Source organism: Oncorhynchus mykiss, chromosome 17, assembly GCF_013265735.2.
Source record: "Oncorhynchus mykiss isolate Arlee chromosome 17, USDA_OmykA_1.1, whole genome shotgun sequence".
In the NCBI taxonomy this organism is placed as follows: Eukaryota; Metazoa; Chordata; class Actinopteri; order Salmoniformes; family Salmonidae; genus Oncorhynchus; species Oncorhynchus mykiss.
This window is the reverse complement of record NC_048581.1, coordinates 43,104,906-43,122,810: the sequence shown is the minus strand read 5'-3', so window position 1 is coordinate 43,122,810 and position 17,905 is coordinate 43,104,906. Positions and strand designations below refer to the sequence as shown.

Below are 17,905 nucleotides of genomic sequence, written 5' to 3'. Positions count from 1 at the left end.
GCCCTTGATAATAGGGGAACGTAAGCTGTTGAACACAAACTCCCAGTCCTATGATGTTGCTCTGTGAAGGAGGTTAGCTTTTCAGCATTCAATTCCTGGCAGCCTTCTTCTCCCTGGTTGATTTGTGAATGTGAGTGATTCGAGAATGTTTGGCTTGGGTATCCAAGGTGTTTGAGATTGTTGAGGACCAGTGTTCCGAGGGGCTGACTGTGACATCATAAAGCGGAATGTAGTTAGCGTGCTGTTTGAGGGATTCCAATTCAGTCCGTTGCGGCCTTCCAGGCAGTGCAGTTGTGCTTCAAGTGTGCTCTCTGTGTGATGACTTGTTGTGCCTACACGGAGTACAGCTACGAACGGACGTGGCATTTGGGGTAAGCCTAAGCCTTTTCGTAACCTTAACCTATTTCTTCTAACTTGCTATGACAAAGTGCTTTGATGACACTAGTTGCATCCCAGCTAGTTGAACGCTTGTCAGTCGTTCTCCTAAAAGGCAACCTCTGTTGCTCGATGTACTAAACCGAGGGCCGGCAGCCACTAAGTACATGTAAGAGACAATTGTGGCAACAATAAGTTGTAAGATGATACCTAGTCACATCTGAGATGTGAATCAACTGCACCGATTGGTCAATCGCCAGTATGTGCCCTTGGGCCTCATTTGTCCCCTTTGAAATGACCTGTTGAGATCATTCAATGCAACATCTGAGGCTCTCTGGCCTATAAAGGATCCACCTCATACCACTATTTCCGTAATATAAGGCTATGTTATTGTTTTTTGAAAAAAGTACCATACAATATTTGCACATCCCTATCACCTCTGTACGCATAGGAAAATGATCCCTTTATTGTGTGTGTGTTGGGTGGGTGTCTGAGGAATGTTTTACTGCATTTCAGCTTGCAGAGGTATCACCACCCGTCCCATGGCCACCTGGATCATGTCTAGGGAAGAAAAAGAAGAATGACGTTATTACATGGCCTTCAAGAGCTACATGACTGCTGAGGTGACATTACGGACCCCTTAGGATTTGTGGCATTCCTTGTGTATTTGTTTCCCGTTTGTGCCACTTCGTTTCTCCTTTGTACTTGTGACACTATTTGAGGTTTTTAACGCCTATCTCTATTAGGTGTGACTGGCAACTGCAGTGGGTTGAATCCTACTAGTTCAGTGTTTCCCAACTCCAGGCAGGGGTAGAGTAGGCATTTTTGTTGAAGCCCTGGAGAGGCACAGCTGATTGAAAGAGTTGAATCAGGCGCAACAACAACAACAACAACAAGAACAACACCAATCAATGTGAAGAGTGGGACATCACAGTTGGGCCTTGTGTTCAACATAGCTCAGTATTTGAGTGTGTTTCCCGCGCATGCAAGTAGCTTTGATTTCTTCTTCCTCCATAGTTCCCTAGAACGAACGCCCTCCCCTTTGCAGCAGAGGCCAGGCAAAAGCGCGCGCTTTCTGTGCCACTGGCTTCAATCAGGTCCACCAAACGCAGATAATAAGAGCACCGAGCACCGAAAATTACGTCATTAATTCACTTGAACTCAGCTAGTGAACACACGATGTCTGGAAGAGGTAAAGGCGGCAAGGGACTCGGAAAAGGAGGCGCCAAGCGTCACCGTAAGGTTCTCCGCGATAACATCCAGGGAATCACCAAGCCCGCCATTCGCCGTCTGGCTCGCCGTGGCGGCGTGAAGCGTATCTCCGGGCTGATCTACGAGGAGACCCGCGGTGTCCTGAAGGTGTTCCTTGAGAACGTGATCCGTGACGCCGTCACCTACACCGAGCACGCCAAGAGGAAGACCGTTACGGCCATGGACGTGGTCTACGCTCTGAAACGCCAGGGACGCACCCTGTACGGTTTCGGCGGTTAAACGCACTCTTCTCGGAACGTCAACATCCCGACTTGAACCCAAAGGCTCTTTTAAGAGCCACCCACATCCGCTTCAAAAGGGTCAAATCCATTATCGTAGGAAACCATGAGCCACTCTTGAGTGGACAGGGAGGGAGTATTCGTGACAGGAGGCTATGTTCAGTGCAGGCTTTGCCTACAGTCGTATTAAACCATGAGCCACTCTTGAGTGGACAGGGAGGGAGTGTTCATGACAGGAGGGAGGCTATGTTCAGTGCAGGCTTTGCGTACAGTCGTATTACGAGACACCCGAAATAAAGGCACCACGGCTGGGAAATCCCCACCAAGTACCAAAAAGGGGAGCCTTATTTTTGGCCATTGTAGGACTTTTTTGGAAACACACCATTCCCCACCAGTGACAGAGCATAGGCTATGGTCTTTGTTAGGGAAGCAAGCCTCTGAGTGGAAGGCTCTTATGCGCGCTCAGCTCCACTGGGCAAATGGCAGGGGCGCCTATGAGAAAGCAGGGGTGTGTCCACGGCCGGCGAATTAGCTTAGCTTCGTCTTCATAAGAGGGAAAGGGCTCTCCACCCCCTCATTCGTTTGTGAGAAGCAGCGAGACATCAGCATCATGCCCGAGCCAGCAAAGTCCGCGCCCAAGAAGGGCTCCAAGAAAGCCGTCACCAAGACCGCAGGGAAAGGCGGCAAGAAACGCCGAAAGTCGAGGAAGGAGAGCTACGCCATTTACGTGTACAAAGTCCTGAAGCAGGTCCACCCCGATACCGGCATCTCCTCCAAGGCCATGGGAATCATGAACTCGTTCGTGAACGACATCTTCGAGCGTATCGCCGGAGAGTCGTCTCGCCTGGCCCACTACAACAAGCGTTCCACCATCACCTCCAGGGAGATCCAGACCGCAGTGCGCCTGCTGCTCCCCGGAGAGCTGGCCAAGCACGCAGTGTCCGAGGGCACCAAGGCCGTGACCAAGTACACCAGCTCCAAGTAAACAGCCCATTTGGAGTGCTGTAGTAACCCAAAGGCTCTTTTAAGAGCCACCCAACCTGTCAGTGAAAAAAGCAAATCCATATGTGTGTGTGTGGAGGACATGTCAAAAAGGGGGGAGAGGGAATAAATGATGCTGACATGAACAGGGTAGGAATGTGTGCATGGTAGTATAACACAGTGAGTGGGATTCCACTCGTGCTCCGATGACTGGAGCCTGTGTAACAGTATAACTTTAGGCCGAACCAGGGACCCTCTGCACACATCATCAACAACAGTCTCAGAGCAAGTGACGTCACCGATTGAAACTAGCCGTTTCACATCCCTTACACACACCTGTACAAGAGGGAGGAGGAGAGAGAAGAAGAGGCTCCAAATCTCTCTCTCTCTAGGCCTATATCAGGGCGGACAAGCACATGGGGCGCCAGCCTCCATAGCGCCGGCCGCACAGCCAGACACCAAGACCCACAGACACAAAGACCGGCACGAGTGAGTCACGCTGCGGAGTCAAGCGAGGAAGGACTGCGAGAAGGCCACAAGCCTATCTCTCTCTCTCTCTCTCTCTCTCTCTCTCTCTGACACGCTTTTGAAAGAGACACACAGACAGAGAGAGAGACTACCTAGCACAAGAAAACACACAGGCTCCAAATCCAACTAATAAACTCATACTAATAAAACATCACACACACACACACACACACACACAGTGCAAGTAAGCATGTCGTTGGACAGTGTATTATTTCGTTTGCCTCCTGGACACATGACGAATACAACGTGAAACTAGTCTCAGCCAGGCCTCACAAGTGCATGTGTTTTAAGGTCCCCAAAAGAGCTCTCCTTTAAAACACCAAGGAGCACATCAGGGGACGCCAAACCATTTGATTCCCTTGCCAGACATCTCGGCTCACTCCACAATCAATGGTGCTCGCAATCGGATGCACTTTTAGGCCATTTAGGAGACAAATAGCACAGGAAAAGCAGTGCGCACCGCTCCACCCGACAGTCGAACGGTGAGGTTTTGAGCGAGTCGCAGCAAAATGCACGGGGCTTCTGCAGCCCACATGACTTTATTCTGAACGGACACAAGTCTGCTCGCTGGGCCGTTCGCTTTTGGGCCAAAAACACGGCTCCGTCGGTGACTTTTGGCCCGATATTGGCGACCAGAAAACACAAGTGAAAGAGCATTTGGCCAGCCCGGAGAAGCCGAGCTGGGTGGCTTGAGTCTACATGGTTCTCATGTCGCGTTTAAGGCCAGCCCCCTGCACGGTGTGGAGCTTCAATAGCGCAGAGCAGCGTCTACAGCAAAGTACTCCTCCTCACAGACTACCGTAGTGTTGTAAGTGTGTGTGTTTACCGGACCGAACGACAGACATGGCAGAAGTCGCACCAGCACCCGCCGCCGCCGCGCCGGCCAAGGCACCCAAGAAGAAGGCAGCAGCCAAGCCCAAGAAAGCGGGACCCAGCGTAGGCGAGCTCATCGTCAAGGCGGTGTCCGCCTCCAAGGAGAGGAGCGGCGTGTCCCTGGCCGCGCTCAAGAAGTCTCTGGCGGCAGGCGGCTACGACGTGGAGAAGAACAACTCCCGTGTCAAGATCGCCGTCAAGAGCCTCGTCACCAAGGGCACCCTGGTCCAGACCAAGGGCACCGGTGCTTCCGGCTCCTTCAAGCTCAACAAGAAGGCCGTCGAGGCAAAGAAGCCCGCCAAGAAAGCCGCAGCCCCCAAAGCTAAGAAGGTGGCCGCCAAGAAGCCCGCCGCCGCCAAGAAGCCCAAGAAGGTAGCAGCCAAGAAGGCCGTGGCCGCAAAGAAGTCCCCCAAGAAGGCCAAGAAGCCCGCTACACCCAAAAAGGCCGCCAAGAGCCCAAAGAAGGTGAAGAAGCCCGCCGCAGCGGCCAAGAAAGCGGCCAAGAGCCCCAAGAAGGCTACCAAGGCAGCGAAGCCCAAAGCCGCCAAGCCCAAGGCGGCCAAGGCCAAGAAGGCAGCCCCCAAGAAGAAGTAAACCTATTACAAACAGTGTTCTTTCTACTCGACACATGTTGTTACCACAAAAGGCTCTTTTAAGAGCCACCCACCTCTTTCCATAAAAGCGCATGTCATTCCATTCCACCTACCTACCCGTGGTGCAAAAGAAATGAAATGAATGACTTTTACGCACCACATTTTCGAGTGGCTAAATGGCTTTACATTTGTCACTCAAGAGTGCAGCACCCTCACCAGTCAACATTGTTGTGATGTGTTAGAATTGGCATGTCACATTGATCCTGATAATAAGAAGCATACATACTATAGTGGGTTGGACAGCAGCCATTGGTATTATGAGCCACTCTCGAATTGATTGATACATGTTTCAGTGATTTGAGTAGTCACTTTGGCGCTCCCGCCAACGTGAAAAAGTCACAAAAGTCGGAGGGAAACAGAGTAGCCTAGCCCTCGTCACTCTGCTGCCTGCCTGCCTGCGGGTGGGTGGGGGCGGGCTTAGGGCTGACTGCCTGTCTGTCTGTCCCTCCCTCACTCCAATTGGATAAGGCCACACCGGTCCGGTGGCCAATCGATGGCTTTTGTGGCGAGGTATAAGTAAGGCTCTCGAGGTGGCCAGCGGCTCATTCAGACTTTCTGTGACATACTGAAGCTACCAATATGAGCGGAAGAGGCAAAACCGGAGGCAAGGCCAGGGCGAAGGCAAAGACACGTTCATCCCGTGCCGGGCTCCAGTTCCCCGTGGGCCGTGTGCACAGGCTGCTGCGTAAAGGCAACTACGCCGAGCGTGTGGGCGCTGGCGCACCAGTGTACCTGGCCGCAGTGCTCGAGTACCTGACTGCTGAGATCCTGGAGTTGGCCGGAAACGCTGCCCGTGACAACAAGAAGACTCGTATCATCCCCCGTCACCTGCAGCTGGCAGTCCGTAACGACGAGGAGCTGAACAAACTGCTTGGCGGCGTGACCATCGCTCAGGGTGGTGTTCTGCCCAACATCCAGGCAGTGCTGCTCCCCAAGAAGACTGAGAAGGCCGTCAAAGCCAAGTAAAATCGCTGGTGCGGCTGCAACTTGACTACTCAACCCCCAAAGGCTCTTTTAAGAGCCAACCACCTAGCTCAACAAAAGCGCAAAGTGTCCTTTCTATGCCTGGCCAACTATTTGGCGTGTTTGTTAGATACACACACACATATACACGGCACCGTATCAAGTGCCCACATGAGGCCTAAATGAAGGATAACAACTAGTAGGCTAGAATGAGAGCATTATTGCGCGTAAAGTGTAACGTTGCTCGCGGCCCTAACAAAAGACCCAAGCGCGCCTCGGCGAGGGTGGGGGTTGCATTTTGGGGCGGCACGGAGAGGCCGAGCCTCCCGTCCAATGGGCGGCGGAGGAGGCCTCCGCAACGGGCCAATCAGGGCGGTGCGGAGATGGTGACCAATGAGCAGACGCCGCTGCCGGCTTTATAAACTTCACATAGGCATTTTGAGGCTATACTCCGACTGTGAAAGAAGGAAGCTAGCTAGCGCCATGGCCAGAACCAAGCAAACCGCTCGCAAATCCACCGGTGGCAAAGCACCCAGGAAGCAGCTCGCCACCAAGGCTGCGCGCAAGAGCGCCCCGGCCACCGGCGGCGTGAAGAAGCCTCACCGTTACAGGCCCGGCACCGTGGCTCTTAGAGAGATCCGTCGTTACCAGAAGTCCACTGAGCTGCTGATCCGCAAACTGCCTTTCCAGCGCCTGGTGCGAGAAATTGCCCAGGACTTTAAGACCGACCTGCGCTTCCAGAGTTCCGCAGTGATGGCCCTGCAGGAGGCAAGCGAGGCTTACCTGGTCGGCCTGTTCGAGGACACCAACCTGTGCGCCATCCACGCCAAGAGGGTGACCATCATGCCCAAGGACATCCAGCTGGCCCGTCGTATTCGCGGAGAGCGCGCATAAACGATGACCTGATCTCCAAAATCCCCCAAAGGCTCTTTTAAGAGCCACCTCCATATTTCAGTCAAAAAGGCACAATTGTTCCATTTGTACACGCCCCTTTCCCACCGTGTATGTTCCCTGTTCTCGAGTCACTACAGACCGTGGTTCGATTCCAGGCTGTATCACCACCGGCCGTGATTGTAAATAAGAGTTGGTTCTTAACTGACTTGAGTCGTTTCAATAACGCTCTCTATATGTGATTAGATGTATGCCTAGAGTAGAAGAGGGGAAAAATACACTAGCAGTAATGAGTGATAGTAATGATATAGGGCAAAAAGTGTCAAAAATGGTCACTATGTAGCTAAGAACAACTGACTTTGAAAGTCCCATGTTGCAGTGCCGCTGATGAGAGGGGAAAAGTTTACCGTGGAGCACGGAGGCCATCTAGTGGTTAAACGCGGGTACTGTCAGCGTGTGAGCACGTCATAGTGGCTCCCTATTGGTATTTGATCTTCAGGCCAGCGTTTCCCAAACTCGGTCCTCGGGTCCCCAAGTGGGGCACGTTGTGTTTTTTCGATTCCAATTGCTCTTGGAATGTAACATGCTAGAGTCTGTCTATTCCTTTGTGAAAATGGCCATTCAATGATTTCTGGGCCATGTGACATTCCTCGATGGCCCCAAAAATCCATGTTTTGATCCGATCATTACAACGTTAGCTGTGTGCACCCCATAATTCATGCGACTGACTAAGCTATTGAAAGTAAAATGATATATCTCTGTCCGGCGCAAGTGAAAGGTGGTCGAAAAAAATTGTTACCAACGTTGTGGTTGAAGGTACAGGAAATGTTGTAGGCCACCAAATTAGACGTGATATTATTAAGTCGCCCTTCTGTGCTTGTTTGTGTGCGTGCATAGGTAAGTTGTTTCGATATGGTGGAATAAATGGAGAAATGAAAGGAATGTATTTAGTGGGATGAATTCAGTGTGCGATTGAATATTCCAATGCCATACCCATTGATAGGCCTTTAGACTAGATCCGAGATCCCTTAAGAGAAAAGGTATCAGGACAGCAGGAATCAATAGATGTAATCGTCAAGGGCTTGCAAAACAGCTGTTACGAAGCTGCCGGGATGATTGCCCTATTAGTAGTTGACCAATTACAGAATAGCAATCACCAATGCAGGCAGGTACGTGGTGATTGCTGCATTGGCTTCGTAAATAGGCTTCATAGGAACTAAATGGCTCAGCACATGACACCTTCACAGTGCAGAATATTTGATACTATTGACTCCGGTTGAGTAGAGTCGTGTGTCTTTGGCGTGATTTGAAGTCGACTTCTGATGTGGGATTTAGTTCATTTTTCAAAGAAGATTTGCTGACGAATCGAAACCCCTTGACCAAATGATACGACAAAGTAAAGGCCCTAAATACAGGCTGCCAGTTAAATGCAGCAATGACACGGCTAAAGTGTGTCATTGCAGGACAAAAGAGCAGGAATTGTCTGCTGTTGCATCTTCACTCATGAGACAGGTAATAGGGGAGCTCCGTGGTGCTGAAAAGGACAGCGCCCCTGGCCATTTGCCAAGGCCTATTTCCCGTTGGAGGGATTTTTGACATGCTATAGGCACAGTTCAGTACACCCCTCACCCCTATCCTGTAATTGGTCCCAGAATCATCCACTTGATTCCCGACCACCAACCGATTGTCGGGGTGCATTGGTGTAAAATGTGGTCGTCGAGATCAGGTTCTATGGCATCTGTACCTTTTTTTGGAGCTACCTACACCAGTAGGGGAGCTTACAGATAAAGAGTGCACTAGGCTAGAGAGAAAAGTAGCATTCCGTTTTTCATTTTCTCTCTTTTGATACTTGAGAAACATAGATTCACATGACGTCCAAATCTGCAAGAGACAAAAGCAGCAGAAAATCAGCAGGTGAAGAAAAGGGTTAAGTGAATATGATTTAAGAGCAGTCAAATGAAGTAATAGTGACATAGATTGTAAGAAATGAAATGTACCATGTGAACATTGCATTGTGGCTTTAGAAGAGCATGTATTTGTAGATGAATGACAGATTAGGTTTGGTGACAAAGTAACTGTATAATTTGAGGTACTCTACATGAGCATGTGTTTGCCTATTTGATGATCTGTTGTAGTTAATGTTTGATTTTGAGCACATACTTGTTGTGACAATTGCATCAGGTTGAGGGAGAAATGGTCTGTGTGGCCATTGTGAGTGGCACTTCTGATCCAGCAGGTGGTGTTAAGATCCCTCCCTATGTGGCTTTGAATGATGAGCCAGTGTTGGCAAAATGACTTGTGGTCCAGCGGGTGGCGGTGAAATGCCTCCCTATCTATATGACTTGCCCTATTCCTTTGACATTGTTCACTTGATTGGAGATGATTCCGGTCTTCTTCATGAGCACTCCTGCATGTCTTCCTTCCTGTCTTGCCATGTGGGTTCCACGGAGGTGTGTGTTTTTGTTAGATATCACTGGGCACATTCCTAACGTGGAGGTGGTTTGCATAGCTCATGTCATGTGGATATATAAAGTATTGTATTGTAAGGTATGTTAGTCTACGGACGGTCTGACATTGCTCGTCCATATATTGATGTATTCCAATTGCATTTGGGTGTATTGTGTGGAATGTTGGAACATGGTTAGATATTACTTGTTAGACTTGACTGTGCTGTTGGAGCTAGTAACACAAGCATTTCCGACATCTGCTAAACAGGTGTATGTATATCTCTCTAGTCACCCCCAAAACCAATTCTTTCTTTGGCCGCCTCTCCTTCCAGTTCTCTGCTGCCAATGACTGGAACGAACTACAAAAATCTCTGAAACTGGAAACACTTATCTCCCTCACTAGCTTTAAGCACCAACTGTCAGAGCAGCTCACAGATTACTGCACCTGTACATAGCCCACCTATAATTTAGGCCAAACAACTACCTCTTTCCCTACTGTATTTAATGAATTTATTTATTTTGCTCCTTTGCACCCCATTATTTTTATTTCTACTTTGCACATTTCTTCCATTGCAAATGTACCATTCCGGTGTTTTACTTGCTATATTGTATTTACTTTGCCACCATGGCCTTTTTTTGCCTTTACCTCCCTTATCTCACCTCATTTGCTCACATCGTATATAGACTTGTTTATACTGTATTATTGACTGTATGTTTGTTTTACTCCATGTGTAAGTCTGTGTCGTTGTATGTGTCGAAGTGCTTTGCTTTATCTTGGCCAGGTCGCAATTGTAAATGAGAACTTGTTCTCAACTTGCCTACCTGGTTAAATAAAGGTGAAATAAAAAAAGAATAAACAAATAAATGTGTCTATTTGATTAGGATTAGGACTTTTCCTCTATGTGTCGCACTTCCATTTCCACTTTATGTCCCCGTTAGGGAGCTGTCATTTATGCTGCAGGCTAATTACTACCAATGTCATTGTGGTCCAAGTTCAACTCCTAGCCTATAGGGTGTGGTAACAGGCCCTCTGTTATTTGTTGTTGTACTCTGCATGTGAAGTATCTGCACTGCAGCCTATAGAGGAACTAAGCCCTTGATAATAGGGGAACGTAAGCTGTTGAACACAAACTCCCAGTCCTATGATGTTGCTCTGTGAAGGAGGTTAGCTTTTCAGCATTCAATTCCTGGCAGCCTTCTTCTCCCTGGTTGATTTGTGAATGTGAGTGATTCGAGAATGTTTGGCTTGGGTATCCAAGGTGTTTGAGATTGTTGAGGACCAGTGTTCCGAGGGGCTGACTGTGACATCATAAAGCGGAATGTAGTTAGCGTGCTGTTTGAGGGATTCCAATTCAGTCCGTTGCGGCCTTCCAGGCAGTGCAGTTGTGCTTCAAGTGTGCTCTCTGTGTGATGACTTGTTGTGCCTACACGGAGTACAGCTACGAACGGACGTGGCATTTGGGGTAAGCCTAAGCCTTTTCGTAACCTTAACCTATTTCTTCTAACTTGCTATGACAAAGTGCTTTGATGACACTAGTTGCATCCCAGCTAGTTGAACGCTTGTCAGTCGTTCTCCTAAAAGGCAACCTCTGTTGCTCGATGTACTAAACCGAGGGCCGGCAGCCACTAAGTACATGTAAGAGACAATTGTGGCAACAATAAGTTGTAAGATGATACCTAGTCACATCTGAGATGTGAATCAACTGCACCGATTGGTCAATCGCCAGTATGTGCCCTTGGGCCTCATTTGTCCCCTTTGAAATGACCTGTTGAGATCATTCAATGCAACATCTGAGGCTCTCTGGCCTATAAAGGATCCACCTCATACCACTATTTCCGTAATATAAGGCTATGTTATTGTTTTTTGAAAAAAGTACCATACAATATTTGCACATCCCTATCACCTCTGTACGCATAGGAAAATGATCCCTTTATTGTGTGTGTGTTGGGTGGGTGTCTGAGGAATGTTTTACTGCATTTCAGCTTGCAGAGGTATCACCACCCGTCCCATGGCCACCTGGATCATGTCTAGGGAAGAAAAAGAAGAATGACGTTATTACATGGCCTTCAAGAGCTACATGACTGCTGAGGTGACATTACGGACCCCTTAGGATTTGTGGCATTCCTTGTGTATTTGTTTCCCGTTTGTGCCACTTCGTTTCTCCTTTGTACTTGTGACACTATTTGAGGTTTTTAACGCCTATCTCTATTAGGTGTGACTGGCAACTGCAGTGGGTTGAATCCTACTAGTTCAGTGTTTCCCAACTCCAGGCAGGGGTAGAGTAGGCATTTTTGTTGAAGCCCTGGAGAGGCACAGCTGATTGAAAGAGTTGAATCAGGCGCAACAACAACAACAACAACAAGAACAACACCAATCAATGTGAAGAGTGGGACATCACAGTTGGGCCTTGTGTTCAACATAGCTCAGTATTTGAGTGTGTTTCCCGCGCATGCAAGTAGCTTTGATTTCTTCTTCCTCCATAGTTCCCTAGAACGAACGCCCTCCCCCTTTGCAGCAGAGGCCAGGCAAAAGCGCGCGCTTTCTGTGCCACTGGCTTCAATCAGGTCCACCAAACGCAGATAATAAGAGCACCGAGCACCGAAAATTACGTCATTAATTCACTTGAACTCAGCTAGTGAACACACGATGTCTGGAAGAGGTAAAGGCGGCAAGGGACTCGGAAAAGGAGGCGCCTAAGCGTCACCGTAAGGTTCTCCGCGATAACATCCAGGGAATCACCAAGCCCGCCATTCGCCGTCTGGCTCGCCGTGGCGGCGTGAAGCGTATCTCCGGGCTGATCTACGAGGAGACCCGCGGTGTCCTGAAGGTGTTCCTTGAGAACGTGATCCGTGACGCCGTCACCTACACCGAGCACGCCAAGAGGAAGACCGTTACGGCCATGGACGTGGTCTACGCTCTGAAACGCCAGGGACGCACCCTGTACGGTTTCGGCGGTTAAACGCACTCTTCTCGGAACGTCAACATCCCGACTTGAACCCAAAGGCTCTTTTAAGAGCCACCCACATCCGCTTCAAAAGGGTCAAATCCATTATCGTAGGAAACCATGAGCCACTCTTGAGTGGACAGGGAGGGAGTATTCGTGACAGGAGGCTATGTTCAGTGCAGGCTTTGCGTACAGTCGTATTAAACCATGAGCCACTCTTGAGTGGACAGGGAGGGAGTGTTCATGACAGGAGGGAGGCTATGTTCAGTGCAGGCTTTGCGTACAGTCGTATTACGAGACACCCGAAATAAAGGCACCACGGCTGGGAAATCCCCACCAAGTACCAAAAAGGGGAGCCTTATTTTGGCCATTGTAGGACTTTTTTGGAAACACACCATTCCCCACCAGTGACAGAGCATAGGCTATGGTCTTTGTTAGGGAAGCAAGCCTCTGAGTGGAAGGCTCTTATGCGCGCTCAGCTCCACTGGGCAAATGGCAGGGGCGCCTATGAGAAAGCAGGGGTGTGTCCACGGCCGGCGAATTAGCTTAGCTTCGTCTTCATAAGAGGGAAAGGGCTCTCCACCCCCTCATTCGTTTGTGAGAAGCAGCGAGACATCAGCATCATGCCCGAGCCAGCAAAGTCCGCGCCCAAGAAGGGCTCCAAGAAAGCCGTCACCAAGACCGCAGGGAAAGGCGGCAAGAAACGCCGAAAGTCGAGGAAGGAGAGCTACGCCATTTACGTGTACAAAGTCCTGAAGCAGGTCCACCCCGATACCGGCATCTCCTCCAAGGCCATGGGAATCATGAACTCGTTCGTGAACGACATCTTCGAGCGTATCGCCGGAGAGTCGTCTCGCCTGGCCCACTACAACAAGCGTTCCACCATCACCTCCAGGGAGATCCAGACCGCAGTGCGCCTGCTGCTCCCCGGAGAGCTGGCCAAGCACGCAGTGTCCGAGGGCACCAAGGCCGTGACCAAGTACACCAGCTCCAAGTAAACAGCCCATTTGGAGTGCTGTAGTAACCCAAAGGCTCTTTTAAGAGCCACCCAACCTGTCAGTGAAAAAAGCAAATCCATATGTGTGTGTGTGTGTGGAGGACATGTCAAAAAGGGGGGAGAGGGAATAAATGATGCTGACATGAACAGGGTAGGAATGTGTGCATGGTAGTATAACACAGTGAGTGGGATTCCACTCGTGCTCCGATGACTGGAGCCTGTGTAACAGTATAACTTTAGGCCGAACCAGGGACCCTCTGCACACATCATCAACAACAGTCTCAGAGCAAGTGACGTCACCGATTGAAACTAGCCGTTTCACATCCCTTACACACACCTGTACAAGAGGGAGGAGGAGAGAGAAGAAGAGGCTCCAAATCTCTCTCTCTCTAGGCCTATATCAGGGCGGACAAGCACATGGGGCGCCAGCCTCCATAGCGCCGGCCGCACAGCCAGACACCAAGACCCACAGACACAAAGACCGGCACGAGTGAGTCACGCTGCGGAGTCAAGCGAGGAAGGACTGCGAGAAGGCCACAAGCCTATCTCTCTCTCTCTCTCTCTCTCTCTCTCTCTGACACGCTTTTGAAAGAGACACACAGACAGAGAGAGAGACTACCTAGCACAAGAAAACACACAGGCTCCAAATCCAACTAATAAACTCATACTAATAAAACATCACACACACACACACACAGTGCAAGTAAGCATGTCGTTGGACAGTGTATTATTTCGTTTGCCTCCTGGACACATGACGAATACAACGTGAAACTAGTCTCAGCCAGGCCTCACAAGTGCATGTGTTTTAAGGTCCCCAAAAGAGCTCTCCTTTAAAACACCAAGGAGCACATCAGGGGACGCCAAACCATTTGATTCCCTTGCCAGACATCTCGGCTCACTCCACAATCAATGGTGCTCGCAATCGGATGCACTTTTAGGCCATTTAGGAGACAAATAGCACAGGAAAAGCAGTGCGCACCGCTCCACCCGACAGTCGAACGGTGAGGTTTTGAGCGAGTCGCAGCAAAATGCACGGGGCTTCTGCAGCCCACATGACTTTATTCTGAACGGACACAAGTCTGCTCGCTGGGCCGTTCGCTTTTGGGCCAAAAACACGGCTCCGTCGGTGACTTTTGGCCCGATATTGGCGACCAGAAAACACAAGTGAAAGAGCATTTGGCCAGCCCGGAGAAGCCGAGCTGGGTGGCTTGAGTCTACATGGTTCTCATGTCGCGTTTAAGGCCAGCCCCCTGCACGGTGTGGAGCTTCAATAGCGCAGAGCAGCGTCTACAGCAAAGTACTCCTCCTCACAGACTACCGTAGTGTTGTAAGTGTGTGTGTTTACCGGACCGAACGACAGACATGGCAGAAGTCGCACCAGCACCCGCCGCCGCCGCGCCGGCCAAGGCACCCAAGAAGAAGGCAGCAGCCAAGCCCAAGAAAGCGGGACCCAGCGTAGGCGAGCTCATCGTCAAGGCGGTGTCCGCCTCCAAGGAGAGGAGCGGCGTGTCCCTGGCCGCGCTCAAGAAGTCTCTGGCGGCAGGCGGCTACGACGTGGAGAAGAACAACTCCCGTGTCAAGATCGCCGTCAAGAGCCTCGTCACCAAGGGCACCCTGGTCCAGACCAAGGGCACCGGTGCTTCCGGCTCCTTCAAGCTCAACAAGAAGGCCGTCGAGGCAAAGAAGCCCGCCAAGAAAGCCGCAGCCCCCAAAGCTAAGAAGGTGGCCGCCAAGAAGCCCGCCGCCGCCAAGAAGCCCAAGAAGGTAGCAGCCAAGAAGGCCGTGGCCGCAAAGAAGTCCCCCAAGAAGGCCAAGAAGCCCGCTACACCCAAAAAGGCCGCCAAGAGCCCAAAGAAGGTGAAGAAGCCCGCCGCAGCGGCCAAGAAAGCGGCCAAGAGCCCCAAGAAGGCTACCAAGGCAGCGAAGCCCAAAGCCGCCAAGCCCAAGGCGGCCAAGGCCAAGAAGGCAGCCCCCAAGAAGAAGTAAACCTATTACAAACAGTGTTCTTTCTACTCGACACATGTTGTTACCACAAAAGGCTCTTTTAAGAGCCACCCACCTCTTTCCATAAAAGCGCATGTCATTCCATTCCACCTACCTACCCGTGGTGCAAAAGAAATGAAATGAATGACTTTTACGCACCACATTTTCGAGTGGCTAAATGGCTTTACATTTGTCACTCAAGAGTGCAGCACCCTCACCAGTCAACATTGTTGTGATGTGTTAGAATTGGCATGTCACATTGATCCTGATAATAAGAAGCATACATACTATAGTGGGTTGGACAGCAGCCATTGGTATTATGAGCCACTCTCGAATTGATTGATACATGTTTCAGTGATTTGAGTAGTCACTTTGGCGCTCCCGCCAACGTGAAAAAGTCACAAAAGTCGGAGGGAAACAGAGTAGCCTAGCCCTCGTCACTCTGCTGCCTGCCTGCCTGCGGGTGGGTGGGGGCGGGCTTAGGGCTGACTGCCTGTCTGTCTGTCCCTCCCTCACTCCAATTGGATAAGGCCACACCGGTCCGGTGGCCAATCGATGGCTTTTGTGGCGAGGTATAAGTAAGGCTCTCGAGGTGGCCAGCGGCTCATTCAGACTTTCTGTGACATACTGAAGCTACCAATATGAGCGGAAGAGGCAAAACCGGAGGCAAGGCCAGGGCGAAGGCAAAGACACGTTCATCCCGTGCCGGGCTCCAGTTCCCCGTGGGCCGTGTGCACAGGCTGCTGCGTAAAGGCAACTACGCCGAGCGTGTGGGCGCTGGCGCACCAGTGTACCTGGCCGCAGTGCTCGAGTACCTGACTGCTGAGATCCTGGAGTTGGCCGGAAACGCTGCCCGTGACAACAAGAAGACTCGTATCATCCCCCGTCACCTGCAGCTGGCAGTCCGTAACGACGAGGAGCTGAACAAACTGCTTGGCGGCGTGACCATCGCTCAGGGTGGTGTTCTGCCCAACATCCAGGCAGTGCTGCTCCCCAAGAAGACTGAGAAGGCCGTCAAAGCCAAGTAAAATCGCTGGTGCGGCTGCAACTTGACTACTCAACCCCCAAAGGCTCTTTTAAGAGCCAACCACCTAGCTCAACAAAAGCGCAAAGTGTCCTTTCTATGCCTGGCCAACTATTTGGCGTGTTTGTTAGATACACACACACATATACACGGCACCGTATCAAGTGCCCACATGAGGCCTAAATGAAGGATAACAACTAGTAGGCTAGAATGAGAGCATTATTGCGCGTAAAGTGTAACGTTGCTCGCGGCCCTAACAAAAGACCCAAGCGCGCCTCGGCGAGGGTGGGGGTTGCATTTTGGGGCGGCACGGAGAGGCCGAGCCTCCCGTCCAATGGGCGGCGGAGGAGGCCTCCGCAACGGGCCAATCAGGGCGGTGCGGAGATGGTGACCAATGAGCAGACGCCGCTGCCGGCTTTATAAACTTCACATAGGCATTTTGAGGCTATACTCCGACTGTGAAAGAAGGAAGCTAGCTAGCGCCATGGCCAGAACCAAGCAAACCGCTCGCAAATCCACCGGTGGCAAAGCACCCAGGAAGCAGCTCGCCACCAAGGCTGCGCGCAAGAGCGCCCCGGCCACCGGCGGCGTGAAGAAGCCTCACCGTTACAGGCCCGGCACCGTGGCTCTTAGAGAGATCCGTCGTTACCAGAAGTCCACTGAGCTGCTGATCCGCAAACTGCCTTTCCAGCGCCTGGTGCGAGAAATTGCCCAGGACTTTAAGACCGACCTGCGCTTCCAGAGTTCCGCAGTGATGGCCCTGCAGGAGGCAAGCGAGGCTTACCTGGTCGGCCTGTTCGAGGACACCAACCTGTGCGCCATCCACGCCAAGAGGGTGACCATCATGCCCAAGGACATCCAGCTGGCCCGTCGTATTCGCGGAGAGCGCGCATAAACGATGACCTGATCTCCAAAATCCCCCAAAGGCTCTTTTAAGAGCCACCTCCATATTTCAGTCAAAAAGGCACAATTGTTCCATTTGTACACGCCCCTTTCCCACCGTGTATGTTCCCTGTTCTCGAGTCACTACAGACCGTGGTTCGATTCCAGGCTGTATCACCACCGGCCGTGATTGTAAATAAGAGTTGGTTCTTAACTGACTTGAGTCGTTTCAATAACGCTCTCTATATGTGATTAGATGTATGCCTAGAGTAGAAGAGGGGAAAAATACACTAGCAGTAATGAGTGATAGTAATGATATAGGGCAAAAAGTGTCAAAAATGGTCACTATGTAGCTAAGAACAACTGACTTTGAAAGTCCCATGTTGCAGTGCCGCTGATGAGAGGGGAAAAGTTTACCGTGGAGCACGGAGGCCATCTAGTGGTTAAACGCGGGTACTGTCAGCGTGTGAGCACGTCATAGTGGCTCCCTATTGGTATTTGATCTTCAGGCCAGCGTTTCCCAAACTCGGTCCTCGGGTCCCCAAGTGGGGCACGTTGTGTTTTTTCGATTCCAATTGCTCTTGGAATGTAACATGCTAGAGTCTGTCTATTCCTTTGTGAAAATGGCCATTCAATGATTTCTGGGCCATGTGACATTCCTCGATGGCCCCAAAAATCCATGTTTTGATCCGATCATTACAACGTTAGCTGTGTGCACCCCATAATTCATGCGACTGACTAAGCTATTGAAAGTAAAATGATATATCTCTGTCCGGCGCAAGTGAAAGGTGGTCGAAAAAAATTGTTACCAACGTTGTGGTTGAAGGTACAGGAAATGTTGTAGGCCACCAAATTAGACGTGATATTATTAAG

The 17,905-nt window shown here is 50.6% G+C and overlaps 5 protein-coding genes and 1 pseudogene across 5 annotated transcripts; all 6 read left to right on the top strand.

Moving 5' to 3' along the window:
- Positions 1 to 1,283: 1,283 nt before the first annotated feature.
- On the top strand, positions 1,284 to 1,927 carry LOC118940434 (histone H4). Its single transcript, XM_036949918.1, has one exon. It carries the CDS (start codon positions 1,555 to 1,557, stop codon positions 1,864 to 1,866), a length of 312 nt encoding a protein of 103 aa, XP_036805813.1. The 5' UTR covers positions 1,284 to 1,554; the 3' UTR covers positions 1,867 to 1,927.
- A 494-nt stretch (positions 1,928 to 2,421) lies between these two features.
- On the top strand, positions 2,422 to 2,992 carry LOC118940433 (histone H2B). Its single transcript, XM_036949917.1, has one exon. It carries the CDS (start codon positions 2,476 to 2,478, stop codon positions 2,848 to 2,850), a length of 375 nt encoding a protein of 124 aa, XP_036805812.1. The 5' UTR covers positions 2,422 to 2,475; the 3' UTR covers positions 2,851 to 2,992.
- A 1,225-nt stretch (positions 2,993 to 4,217) lies between these two features.
- Positions 4,218 to 4,841, top strand: LOC118940136 (histone H1). The gene has a single exon (XM_036948399.1). The coding sequence runs from the start codon at positions 4,218 to 4,220 to the stop codon at positions 4,839 to 4,841; it is 624 nt and encodes a 207-aa protein (XP_036804294.1).
- Positions 4,842 to 5,479: 638 nt separating this feature from the next.
- LOC118940135 (histone H2A) lies at positions 5,480 to 5,866 on the top strand. The gene has a single exon (XM_036948398.1). The coding sequence runs from the start codon at positions 5,480 to 5,482 to the stop codon at positions 5,864 to 5,866; it is 387 nt and encodes a 128-aa protein (XP_036804293.1).
- Positions 5,867 to 11,715: 5,849 nt separating this feature from the next.
- LOC118940432 lies at positions 11,716 to 12,222 on the top strand (annotated as a pseudogene).
- A 478-nt stretch (positions 12,223 to 12,700) lies between these two features.
- LOC110516292 (histone H2B) lies at positions 12,701 to 13,198 on the top strand. Its single transcript, XM_021594800.2, has one exon. It carries the CDS (start codon positions 12,770 to 12,772, stop codon positions 13,142 to 13,144), a length of 375 nt encoding a protein of 124 aa, XP_021450475.2. The 5' UTR covers positions 12,701 to 12,769; the 3' UTR covers positions 13,145 to 13,198.
- Positions 13,199 to 17,905: the final 4,707 nt, after the last annotated feature.

Bases quoted from the DNA above. Each gene is read 5' to 3' on its own strand.
- LOC118940135 (XM_036948398.1), top strand. From the start codon at position 5,480: ATGAGCGGAAGAGGCAAAACCGGAGGCAAGGCCAGGGCGAAGGCAAAG.
- LOC118940433 (XM_036949917.1), top strand. From the start codon at position 2,476: ATGCCCGAGCCAGCAAAGTCCGCGCCCAAGAAGGGCTCCAAGAAAGCC.
- LOC110516292 (XM_021594800.2), top strand. From the start codon at position 12,770: ATGCCCGAGCCAGCAAAGTCCGCGCCCAAGAAGGGCTCCAAGAAAGCC.
- LOC118940434 (XM_036949918.1), top strand. From the start codon at position 1,555: ATGTCTGGAAGAGGTAAAGGCGGCAAGGGACTCGGAAAAGGAGGCGCC.
- LOC118940136 (XM_036948399.1), top strand. From the start codon at position 4,218: ATGGCAGAAGTCGCACCAGCACCCGCCGCCGCCGCGCCGGCCAAGGCA.